The following is a 13,480-nucleotide window of genomic DNA, read 5'->3' on the forward strand; positions in this document are numbered from 1 at the left end:
CTTCTTTATGCCAAGGAAGGTGCTTACATGGAATGAGCTGCCAGAAAAAGTGGTTGTAGCAGGTACCATTAGAACATTCTATAAATATTGATAGGAGGGTTTAGAGGGTTATTGGGCAGGCGCAGGCAAATGGGGCTGGTGGGCATTATGGTTGGCATGGATGCTGTTGGAGTCTGTAACTCCATGACTGTAAGATGCCTATAATGTTAGTCTTATTTGCCCATGTTTGGCTCACATTCCTCTAAATATTTTCTATCCATGTTTCTCTCCAAATGGTTTTAAGCATTATGACTGCACCCAACTCTACATCTTCCCCTGCAGTTAGTTCCTTAAACCCATGACCCACTGAGCATTGGAGCCCCACAGGACCCCTTTAAATCTTTCCCGTCTCATCCTTCAATCTAAGTCTTCTAATTTTCAACTTTAGTATGTGAGAGATAATATAAGACTTTCAGATTCATGGCAACTAAGTCTGCATTTAGTGCAGGGGTTTCCAAACTAGGGTCCATGGACCCCTTGGTTAATGGTAGGGGTCCATGGCATTAAAAACGTTTGGAAACCCCTGATTTAGTGCGTGAAGCTTGAGGAAATTAGACTCAGAATGTGAAGTTCAGACACTGCAATCCCCCGGGGAGGGGGATAATTATGGGGACATTTTGCTTCAAGAAGCCATCACAGCCGCAGATTAATTCCTACAGAATTGGTTAGTGAAGAGAGGCAGGAGACTATGACTACAGTGAGACAATTTTGTGGATCCAGGTAAAGTCCAGTCAAGTCAAGTAAATTTATTATCAATGTACGTATACGTTACAATATTTGGAAGTGTGGTTGATCGCCGAGCTTGGCAACATGCTTTCAGATGTTTTGGCTCCAATCGAGAAGCCATCACCAGTACGCAGTTGAGGGTGTTGTCTCCTCAGAAGGCTGGCTTATATACTCCTCTGGGGTCCAAATGGATATAGATGAGACATCGTGATCTGGTAGGCTGGTTCAAAACACCGGACAGTTTAACAGATTCTGATTGGCTAGTTTCGATGGAGGTCCGCTGGAAGTGTTTGCTTTGCTCTCCAGATCCCTAGATTACTAGCAATTCATTGATTGTTGGTGTCATTGTTGGTCTTTTCTCCGTAAGGGTTCATACACTGGATCGAAGTTGATGTGTTCGTTGACGGTAGAGAACCACACATCGAAAAATTCTCATTCTGTTTTAGTTCTTGCTTGAGTTAAGACTCTGGCTGTCCAGTTGAAATGATGTCCTTCTTCGTCTTCGTGAGCTGATACCAGCGGGTCGTGCCTTCTGTTTGACCAATGTAGTACTTGTTGCTGTCACTACACTGGATTTTGTAGAGAGCAATCAGTCCCATTCGGTTGTGCTTTGAGTTTTGATAGTTCTTCCTCAAAGTTGCAGTTACAATATATAGGCTGAGTTCCCCTTATCTGAAATGCTTAGGGCTGGATTTTGGATTTTTTGGATTTTGGAATATATAATGAGATAGCTTGGAATTGCCATCATTTATGGCTCTGGATTTGAGTGTTCTGGTAAGCAGTCTTTGTCTTATACCTGTTCAACACGTATATGTACTGATGCAGCCATTCAACATGTCAAGACTTTCATCAACAATGATCTTGGCAAACTCATCAATAAATTTCTCTGCTGTTTCATGATCAGCAGATGCTTTATCACAGCAAGTCTTTAAATGCCATGCCTTTTCTTAAATTTCTGCAACCAGCCTGCTGAATATTCACAACTACCTTCAATTTTCAGTTTTATTGTGATAGATCTTCACTTGTTTCATGAACAGCACACCATTAAGCAGCATATGTTCACTCCGACACTGAGGAATCCCCTCTTTCAATACTCGACCCAGATCTTCATTCTTCGCTTTAGGCAGCGTTTGCCTATTTTTCATTAACTTCTGTTCAGTACTTCTGTCAGGTCACTTCTCAGAACTGTCCGTGGTGCACAGAGACCTGTTCATCACCTGGGAACCTTCTCAGCACCTTGTGGGATTTTTCATTTGTGATATCTTGTGAGCACTAAAAAGAATTTTGGATTTTCGGATCATGGGTACTCAATCCGTACTACCTTAATATTCACTTTCTTGCAGCCAATTTACGGCAAGAAAGTGAATAGAATTTATGATAATTTCCCTGCATCCATAAGAGCTGTGTTGCCTGCCTGGACCGGCATAAAGATCAAATCCTTAAGACTGGAGTGAAACTTTGTTTGAAATCATGAAGTAGACAGACCAGCAGCTATTCTTCATTAGGAGTCCCACCAAAGGCTAGCAAATTCATACAGGTGTCACGTTGAGAACATTCTGACTGGTTGCATGACCAAATGGTACAGAGGCTCCAACGTACAGGATTGATAAAAGGCTGCAGAGGGTTGTAGACTAGGCCGTCTCCATCATGGGCACTAACGTCCCCACCATCAAGGACACCTTCAAAATGTGGCACTTCAGGTAGGCAGCATCCATCATGAAGGACCCTCACCGTCCAGGGTATGCCCTGTTTTCATAACTACCATCAGGGAAAAGGTACAGGAGCCTTAATAAACACACTTAATATTTTAGGAGTAGTTTCTTCCTCTCCGCCATCAGATTTTCAAAGAGCCCATGAACACCAGCTCACTATTCCTCTTTTGCACAATTTATTGAACTAATAATCATTTTTTAATGTCTTGCAATGCACTGCTGCCACAAAACAACAAATTTCATGAGATAGACTGTGTCAGTGATAACAAACCCGATTCTGATTTTGAGAGGGTAGTAATGTGGTCCAGATGAAAACTCGTGACATGGATAGAACTTTAAAAGGCTCTGCTGGAGGAATGAGCAGTTAAACTCCAAACGGTGAAGCAGAACCACGTTACTGTCCAAACCACATTCACCTCTCCGATTCCTTTAACCTGACGCCATTATCCCTGCTAATGTCCTTATTCCTGCATAGAGTGCTGCACCAAAATCAGAGTATCTGCTTTGTTCTCCACTTTGAATGGAACGCCCAAGATCTGAATGGGTCTCAAACTGCAAGGATGCAGAACCTGTCAGTCGTTACACTTGACCAGACTTGGCTCACCTCAGAAACAGACAGTGAAGCTTGTAGGTTTTATAACCAAGGTTTTACAACTCCTGGAAATGCACATCTCACAGAACACATCCTACACAGTCAGGAAAGCTTATCAAATCCTCTACTTCCTGAGGAGGATGAAGACAGCCGGACTTTGTACATCCATACTCTCATCATTCTACAGGCGTGCGGAAGAGAGCACCCTGACAAGCTGGATCACTGCATGGTACAGAAACCATACTGCAGTGCACACAGGGAGACTCTGCAACGGGTTGTCAAAACTGCCCAATGCATCACCAGCATCAGCCTACCCCCATCAGGGACATATATATATATAAAAAGAAAGGTGCCTGAAAGGGGCCAGTAACATCATAAAGGATCCCAATCACCCTGCTAAAGTCTGTTTGGTCCACTCCCAGCAGGGAGAAGGCCACATAGCATCCACACCAGGACCACCAGACTCAAAAACAATTACTTTCCTCAACACCTCCACCCACTAACTCACCCCTCCACGCCCATAACCACCGCTACGTAAACATTTCCTGTTAGCGTCACCCTACAAACAGACACTCCTGTGCCTAGCATCACTTTATAGACATACAATCAATCTATGTATATAAGCTATCTTATGTATTTATATTTATTGTGGTGTCATTAATCTTTTTTGTGCTGCATCAGATCCAGAGTTACAATTATTTTGTTTTTCTTTATACCCAAGTACTGGAAATGACGCTAAACAATCTTGAATCTTTGATTCCACCACAGTGCAGCAAGCAATTAGCCTCAGTCCATCTGAGTTCTTCCATGATTACTTACTTGGGACATTGTCCGAGCAGCAGTCGTAGTGACTGGAGGTCACCTTTGGCTGCAGCGTAGTGCACAGGAAGGGCTCCGGTGTCCGTTGCTGCTCTTGGGTCACTGCCCCCCTCTTTCAATAACCACTCTGTGACACTGTGATGCCCAAACCACGATGAGAGGTGCAGAACTGTGGCCCCAGAGCTGTCCTTATCCTGCAGAGAGTGGAGGGGGAAAAAAAATAAATCCGTCAGTATCTCAGATTCTTTTCAAAATGGCTGCTTAACACTTCAATTAAAATGATGTGGGCTGTCTTCACTACATTATCGGGTATTCTGAATCAGCACCTAGAACCTAACCCCTTAATTGCTCTGTTTGGTTTTTGGGGCGAGACAGATTTATGTCTGGGTCCAACCAAATGCCGAATACTATCCTTCGCCTCTCTCCTGGCGAGACGCTTGATCCTCCTTAGATGGAGAGATGTTGCCCCGCCCACTCATGCGCAATGGCTTAATGACATTATGGCCTGCTTGGACCTCGAAAAAATTCATTATTCAGTTCTTAATTCGGATCTAAAGTTCCATAAAGTCTGGGGACCTTTTATCGAGTACTTTCATAACCTTCCTCTTGACTAGGGTTTTTTTTTTCTTTTTTTTTCTTGCTTTCAGCTCCCTTTTTCTTTTTTTTCTGGTAGTAGGCATTATTATCCTCTGTTACTAAGTGTATTCACAGTCTGGGAGTTTGACTGTCCTGACTTATACTCTCTATATTGTGTTGTGGTCGGTCTGGAGTTGTTTTTTTTCTTGTGTTGTGGGGATTGGGGAGGACACTAAGCTCACTTGTCTTTAATTTAGGTGCTTTTTTTGTTAAATTCTCTTCGTTTGTAGCATATTGTTATTGTATGCTTAATCTTGCACTGTATTAATGCTCCCCACTGGGATTTGGGGTTTTTAATTTTGTAAATTGTTTTGAAAAACTAATAAAAAAAATTTTTTTTTAAATGATGTGGGCGCCACATTGAGGCTTCAGAGAAGGTGTACAGAAAGCCCACTTTCTGCAGAACCCTAGTCAACATGCTGGGCTAAAAGGGCCCAAACACGAGAAAGTCTTCAGATGCCGGAAATCCTAAGTAAACCACACAGAGCACTGGAGGAACTCAGCAGGTCAGGCAGCATCTATGCAAAAGAGTAAACAGTCAATATGTCAGTCTGGGACCCTTCTTCAAGACTGAGGAAGGAGGGGGAAGAATTAAAGAATAAAGAGTCCACTTTTCAGGCTAAGGAAGGGGGAAGAAGCCAGAATTAAGGCTGGGGGGGGGGGGGGGAGGGAATGAGGATCTTATCCAAAGCAGGGTCAAATCTCCAAAACTCAACCTGAGGTGGATGGGCATTTTACAGAATTCTTTTAAAGGGAATTTGGAGCTGTTTTAGTGTGCAATAGAGACTAGGTTACACTAAATACAGAATAAAACCATTCACATCACAATTAGTTTTAATTATCTTTGGGAGTGAAAAGGAATTTCCAATAAATATTTCTCAGATGACCAGATACTCCTCACAATGTTCTCTCACAAATGACACACACACACACACACACAGTTTTGAAGGAACTCAGCAGGTCAGTCAGTATTTATGGAGGGGAATAAACATTGACTATTTATTTCTTTCCACCTCCCTCTGATGCCCTTCCTTTATCCCATGCTCTACTCTCCTTTTCTATCAGATTTCTTCTTCAGTCTTTTACCTTTCCTACCCATCACCTCCCAGCTTCTCAATTAATTCCACCCTCCTCTTACACCACCCATTCACCTTCCCTTTAGCTGGCTTCTAGCCTGTACTCCTTTCAACCCCCCCCCCTTCTTATTCTGGCTTCTTTCCCCCTTCCTTAGCCTGAAAAGTGGACTCTTTATTGCTTTCCATTGATGCTGCCTGATCTGCTGAGTCCCTCCAGCATTGCTCTGGATTTCCAGCATCTGCAGAATCTCTTGTGCTTATGTTCTCTCTAGCATTTCTCTCATTCCCTCATGAAAATAAATGTATTTCCATCCAACGCATAAGAAAAGAGGCCAAACAGAATTAGGAATTCATATTCATAGTTCTAAAATGTCAAGGACAGGGAGAAAGTAATTAAAAAGCCATTGGACTGGTGGTCTTTATATCTTAAAGACCACATGATGCAGAATGAAAAACGAAATAGCAAAAAGCTATTCCAACCCACTAATTATGCTACGACTGTATTTTTGCTTTTCACATGTCCATGGATAGTTTTACAGTCTGTGATTGTTTCTCATTAACTCCGCCACAGACGGACACAAGCCCAGCTGTGAAAGGAGGAGAGTAGGGCTTGGAGATAGCAACCCCATCCCGTAAAAATTCAGAGCTACTGAAACCGTCAGCAGAAGCTCCAAAGGTCCCATCCCTGGACAGCAAGGATACACCAAGAAGATGGACAACACCTGAAAGAAAACATGGGAGAATAACCCAGGACTGAGGACACTGGTGAGCTGCTGTCGGCAGCTTTGCCCCTGTAGGGGTGACGGGCTTAAGAAGATTGTTTCACATTAGCATACTTTAGTTTTTTTTTTACTTTCCCTTTCCCTGCCAATGCATTTGCTCTCTTTACTGAATTCTTAAATTTCCTAATCCTTAGTTTACTGATCTTCAAAGTTCAAAGTAAATTGTATTATCAAAGTGCATATATGTCACTATAAACACCTCTGAAATTCATTTTCTTGTGGGTATACTCAACAAATCTATAGAATGGTGACAGAATCAATGAAAGACCACTCAACGAGGACATTCAACCAGAGTGCAGAAAACAACAAACTGTGCAAATGGAAGTATAAATAAATGGTAATAAATAACAAGAACGTGAAATGAAGAGTCCTTGAAAGTGAGTCTATTGGTTGTGGGTGCATTTCAATGACGGGGCAAATAAAGTTGAGTGAAGTTATCCCCTTTAGTTCAAGAGCCTGATGTTGAGGGGTAATAACTGTTCCTGAACCTGGTGGTGTGAGTCCTGAGGCTCAGTTCCTTCTCCCTGATGACAGCAGCAAGAAGAGAGCATGTCCTGTGTGGTGGAAACCCCTGATGATGGACATTGCTTTCCTACAACAGTGTTTCATGAAGTTGTGCTCAATGGTTGGGAGGGCTTTACCCATGATGATTTGTAGGACTTTCCATACAAGGGCATTGGTATTTCCATATCAGGTTGTGATGAAGTCACTCAATATGCAATCCACTACACGTCTATAGAAATTTGTCAAAGTTTTAGGTGTCATGCCGAGTCTTCACAAACTCCTAAGGAAGCTAAGGCTTTTATGCATCTAAAACCTTTTGTTTTCATCTAATATTTTTTGGTTGTCAGGGTGGAGATACATCTCTACTAAAGGAGGTGTGAGGTGCTCCTTCCCTCCGTTAGCCTGCAGGTCACCCTTGAGTAAGGTGTAGCACCTGCTTAACCCCACCTCTCCAACCCTGATCATGTGAACCCCTGGGGACAGATAGTAGATGGTTGTATGAGCAGCTGGTGCATATCACAAGTCCTGGTTATGCAACCATTATGCCAGGCAGGCAATTTCTGAAGGGTATTGATAATGGCTGGGGTCACCCGTCTTGTAAAGACACTGCCCAGAAGGCAATGGCAAACCACTTCTGTAGAAAAATTTGCCAAGGACAATCATGATCGTGGAAAGTCCATGATTGCCTGCATCATATCACGTGGCACATAATGAATGAACAAATATTTAAAAATTATAATCGGATCACTATCTATTTCACCATATGGTAGCATAGCAGTTACCATAATGCTTTACAGTGCGAGCAGTCAGTGATCAGGGTTCAATCGCCGCTGTTGTTTGTAAGGAGTTGTGCATTCTTCCTAGGGCTGCATGTGCTCCCCATCCCACCCCCCCCACCCCTGGGTGCTCCAGTTTCCTCCCACAGTATGAAGATGGATGTGTTAGGGTGAGTAGTTGTGGGCATGCTATGTTAGGCTGGAAGTTTGGCAACACTTGCAGGCTGCCCCAGGCACATCTTCAGACTGTGATCATTGAAGCAGATGATGGAGTTCACTGTAAGTTTCGATGTACATGTGACAAGTAAAGCTAATCTTTATCTTTGTTTCCTCCCAAACTGTCATACCTTTTTGACTGTTATTGCCCGAGATCTCATAGCTTTGAGGAATGCAGGAAGCATCAGAAATCCGTGGAATAAGTTGGATGAATGACAGCATCTTTTCCTGCCTTTGAATGCTTATAAATCCAACCAAATTCGTCAAACACTTCCGTACCGCTGACTCATTCATGACGTCCTCAGTCAACCCAAGTGACAGTTTAGCATTTGGATATTAGTGGATAATCGAGGCCCACAGAGGGATAGAACTCACCTCCCCCATAGAAGCTGCACAAATAAATCCCCCATGTTCGCTGATGTGTTAAGACTGGGCACAAAGACTGGACACAACCCCAAGTTCAGCAATTACAAGTAAACATTCCAGCGTCTGAACCAGATTTTTTCTTTTATTCTTTGTTTTATTTATTCATCGAGATGGTGAGGAACAAGCCCTTCAAGCCCCAGTGCACAGCAGCCCACCAATTTAACCCTAGCCTAATTTCCAATGACCAATTAACCTACCAACCGGTACATCTTTGGACTGTATGATGAAACCGGAGCACTCGGAGGAAACCCATACAGTTATGGGGAGAACATACAAACTCCTTACAGGCAGCGTCAGGAATTGAACCCAGGTCACCTGCCCTGTAAACCATTGTGCTAACCGCTATGCTACTATGCCTCCTACTTCAAGGAGGAGACACGTGCAACTACAGATTTAATGATTAACTTTATTTGAAACATGGATGTCGAAACATACAGCGAAATGGATTGTATTGCATCAATGACCAGCACAGTCCAAGTGTTGCCATACATCCAACGTCAACATAGCATGCCCACAGTTACTAATCCTAACCCGTACATCTTTTGGAATGTGGGAGGAAATGGACGCGGTCACAGGGAGAACGTACAATCTCCTTACAGACTGTGGTGGGAATCGAACCCCAATTGGCACCGTAAAGCAATTGTACTGCAGTGCCACCCTGGTATGTTTTGCAATCATCAGGTAACATGACTCCAGGCCTCGAGTTCCATACTTGCTGATGATGAGACCCCGAACTAGAGGCCTCAAAATGCCAGTCTCGCTGACTCGTGTACCTAGCCGATCACCGGCTCTCGCACCTCCTGCCCGCATGGAACTCAGGAACTCTGCCGAAAATTTGCTGACCTGAGAGGGCTACCCACCCTCACCCTTGCTAATCCCCTCCTATGCAAAAACTTATCCAAGCTTGTCTTAAATATATTTACTGAGGTAGCCTCCACTGCTTCCCTGGGCAGAGAATTCCACAGATTCACCACCCTCTGGGAAAAGCAGTTCCTCCTCATCTCCATCCTAAATCTACTCCCTCAAACCTTGAGGCTATGTCCCCTAGTTCTAATCTCACCTACCAGTGGAAACAACTTTCTTGCCTCTATTTTATTTATCCCTTTCATAATTGTATATGTTTCTATAAGACCTCCTCTCATCCTCTGAACTCCAGTGAGTACAGCCCCAGGCGACTCAATCTCCCCTCAGTCTAACCCCTCATCTCTGGAATCAACCTGGTGAACCTCCTCTGCACTGCCTCCAAAGCCAGTATATCCTTCTTCAAGTAAGGAGACCAGAACTGCACACAGTTCTCCAGGTATGGCCTCACCAGTACCCTGTACAGTTGCAGCATAACATCCATGCTCTTAAACTCAATCCTTCTAGCAACAAAGGCCCGCATCCCATTTGCATATGGGTTAGCGTTAGTAAGCAAGTTGTGGCACGCTACAGTATGTTGGCACTGGACACAGGAGTGCTGCCTCAGCACAACTCTCAGACTGTGTTGGTCATTGGCACATTTCGCTGTATGTTTTAATGTTTCGATGTATATATTTTTTAAATTTATGCACCATAGAACAGGCCCTTCCAGCCACAATGCTGAACAACCCCCAATTTAACCCCAGCCTAATCACGGGACAATTTACAATGACCAATTAACCTACTGACCGGTACATCTTTGGACTGTGGGAGGAAACACAGTCCCCTCCCAGTCCTTCCACTGGGAGGACATATAAGCTCCTTACAGATAATGACGGAATTGAACTCTGAGCTCCGACATTACGTTCTGACTTTTTTGCCGATTCTCCTTGCCAAGTCCTTCTACGGATATCCTGCTTCCTCAGCGTTGCCTGCAGCACAACCCATCTTTATCTCATCCACTAACTTGGCCACAAAGCCATCAACATTCAGCATGGATGAGTTGAAGCAAAAGGCCTGTTTTCGTGTTGTATGAATTTATGATTCAAAGTTTAAGAAGGCAAGCCACCAATCTAGAACTAAGTAGAAAACACATACACACACTACACTGACAGAAAGGAAACAGAAAAAGTGGGGGAATATGTCACAGTTCAGTTAAACACTGTAGGGCAAGAAGCAAATTAATGTTCTAGATCAACGATCATGTGTCATCTTATTCTCTCTTCATTGATTCTGGCTGACTGACTGAATATTCCCAGTATTTTCTGTTTTACTTCAGACTTTCAGTAGCTCAGTTTTGCACTGTAGTCAAGGAGATGCTGATTCTCAAAGTCCTTCCCGCCCTCTCAAGTGGAAGTGGGCTCACGGTGTGCTGGTGTGTGCACGTGGTGGGAGAGGCTGCTTCCTTAGGATTGTACATTAGCTAATTCAGCCCCGATTCCTGCATCAAGAAAAACGAGCTTCGGAAAAACTCAGCAGGTCCGACAGCTCCTGCGGAAAGAGAAACAGTTCAGGTTTCGGGACAAAGATGTCTTGTCACAATGCAGAAAGAGAGAGAAGTTGTAGAGAAGGAGGGTGAGGGACAGGTAACTGTGAAAGGACGAGGCCCATGTTGCCACGAGTATAAAATGATCAAAGTCATAAAGATGACGGGTTAATGAGATAGTTAGAAAGTGAGAATGCAAACATAGAGTGTAAAAGGGTGTGAATACAGATGATAATATTGATATAATTGATCTGAAAACCTGAAGATTGATTGGTTTTCAGTCATATCAGACGATGAAAAGGAAGCCTGTGCAGGAGAGCTTTTAAAGTAGAAGAGCCATTGCACTGGGGCAGTTCCACTCACTCGATCTCGGAAGTTCAAGCCCAGTAGTTGTCACAACTGGGGTCTTCCTTGGTTGCACTGGATAACCATGATGTCTGGTATTCCTTGTCAGGCCCTTCGCTCTCCACACAGCATTGGAGAGCTGCCTTCCTGGCCGTTGGATCTCAACATTGATCTCATGTGGCCAGTCTGCCAGAGTTGACTTTACCTGCTAGGGCAGGCATGTCCCTGAAGTATGAGGCCCACCTGTCGAAACGCTGTGCCGGGATGGGGCATGCAAACAGCTACTTAGATTCACAGGTGAGAGCTGAGTGTCAGTGGAGACCAAAGGTGAGTGAGCTGCCCCGGAATGGACACATCAAGCCCTCCTCGAGAGATGCTACCCTTCCCGGGACACCCAACCCAGAGATTAATATTACTATTAGTTACTGGCTCAAAGATTAGCACAGGAAGGCAGCAGGGACTGCAGTTACTTCACTAGTTCATTGACCCTGGTTCAATCCTGGCCACTGGTGTTATCAGTACAGCTTTCGATATTCTCCCTGTGTTTTCACCAGCAGCTCCAGTTACTGCCACATCCCATATATGTGCACTAAGTTAAATATCCACTGTAAATAGTCCCTCGTCCATTGGTAAAAACTGGTATTGGTATATTATTGTCATGTGCAGCAAGATCCAGTGATAAGGTTGCCTTGCATACTGTTCAGAGAGATCAGATCGTTACACACAGGGCCTTGAGCTGGAATATGGTAAAAGAACAACAATGCAGAATGAAGTGTAAAACCTACCAAACCAGTGCAGTGTAGGTGGGAGTGTGGAGAGAACAAAAATGGGAATAATTCAAAATTAGTGTAAATGGATACTTGATGGGCTGAATGGCCTGTTTCTCTGCTCTCTGAATTTTATTACTGAAAATAGGTAATCAATCCACACAGTTATTTGTTGAAGCCTTGCAAAGTTTGAGGAAGGAAAATTTAAGCAAGCAATCAAGTTTAGCGCAATATAATCCCTCTATATTACCGGACAATAAAAGCCAATTTCAGCTCTGTTACATTGTGACTGAATCACTGGTCTAGGGAGCCTGGAGCAGGTTTATGACTGAGGTGGAGCTGTGTGGGAGAGAGAGAGCGTGGGGAAGGGAGACAAAAAGAGAACTTATTAACATGCCCTCTGTTTCAATTAGTATCTGGCTAAAGCCAGATGAGAGAAGTAGGTCAGTCCTGAAATACCGTAGGGCTGAGCGACTAAACATGAAGCTTTCCAGTCGGAACAACTTGTGCAGAACTTAGGACAGAGCAACACATTACAAAGCAGTTTGCAGAGAAGAAATGGGTACTGAGGGCAGGTTTTGACTATGTTTTGATAGACTAATTGACATCCAACTTCAATGCAGCATTGACTTATCAAATCCCAACAAATAGTTTCTGAAATCACCCCTTACAAAGGGCTGATTGTGGACTTCAGGAAGGGTAAGACGAAGGAACACCTACCAATCCTCATAGAGGGATCAGAAGTGGAGGGAGTGAGCAGTTTTAAGTTCCTGGGTGTCAAGATCTCTGAGGACTTTACCTGGTCCCAACATATTGATGCAATTATAAAGAAGGCAACATAACGACTATACTTCATTAGAAGTTTGAAGACATTTGGTATGTCAACAAAACACTCAAAAACTTCTATCAATGCACCATGGAGAGCATTCTGACAGGCTGCATCACTGTCTGGTATGGGGGGGGGGGGGGGTGGGGGGGGAGGGTATGCTGCACAGGACTGAAAGAAGCTGCAGAGGGGTGTAAATTTAGTCGGCTTTGTCTTGAGTATTAGCCTGCAAAGTACCCAGGACATCTTCAAGGAGTGGTGTCTCAGAAAGGCAGCGTCCATCATTAAGGACCTCCAGCACCCAGTGCATACCCTCTTCTCATCATCAGGTAGGAGATACTAAGGCACACACTCAGCGATTCAGGAACAGTTTCTTCCCCTCTGCCATCTGATTCCTAAATGGAAATTGAACCCATAAACACTACCTCACTTTTTTAATATATATTGTTCCTGTTTTAGCATGATTTAAAATCTGTTCAATATACATATACTGTAATCGATTTAATTATATATTTATGATTATTATTATTTTATTTTTCCCCTCTTCTTCTCTAGTATTTATTGTATTGAACTGCTGTCGCTAAGTTAACAAATTTCACAACACATTCCGGTGGTAATAAAACCTGATTCTGTTACATGGGTTTTGAGAAAAGTGGGTGACCATATCGATGCTGTTTGAATTTCTAAAGTGCGTCACGTTTAAGTTTGAGCATATGTCTGGTAGATACACATGAGGCAGTGAACAAACAGTAGAGGTTACGGAAACTAATTTGCTTTGGGTAATCCTGCCATTAACCAATATCCTGCTTTAGCGTAGACTGCATTATGGAGGATTTGGAGGCGACTATATAT

The 13,480-nt window shown here is 43.5% G+C and overlaps 1 protein-coding gene across 1 annotated transcript in view; it reads right to left on the reverse strand.

Moving 5' to 3' along the window:
* LOC140718411 (uncharacterized) overlaps positions 1-13,480 on the reverse strand; it is a 185,158-nt gene that overhangs the window by 166,331 nt on the left and 5,347 nt on the right. The window contains exon 2 of the mRNA XM_073032125.1: positions 3,889-4,082. Coding sequence (XP_072888226.1) covers positions 3,889-4,082 — 194 coding nt within the window. The remainder of the gene's footprint in view (positions 1-3,888; positions 4,083-13,480) is intronic.

Source organism: Hemitrygon akajei, chromosome 29, assembly GCF_048418815.1.
Source record: "Hemitrygon akajei chromosome 29, sHemAka1.3, whole genome shotgun sequence".
NCBI lineage: Eukaryota > Metazoa > Chordata > Chondrichthyes > Myliobatiformes > Dasyatidae > Hemitrygon > Hemitrygon akajei.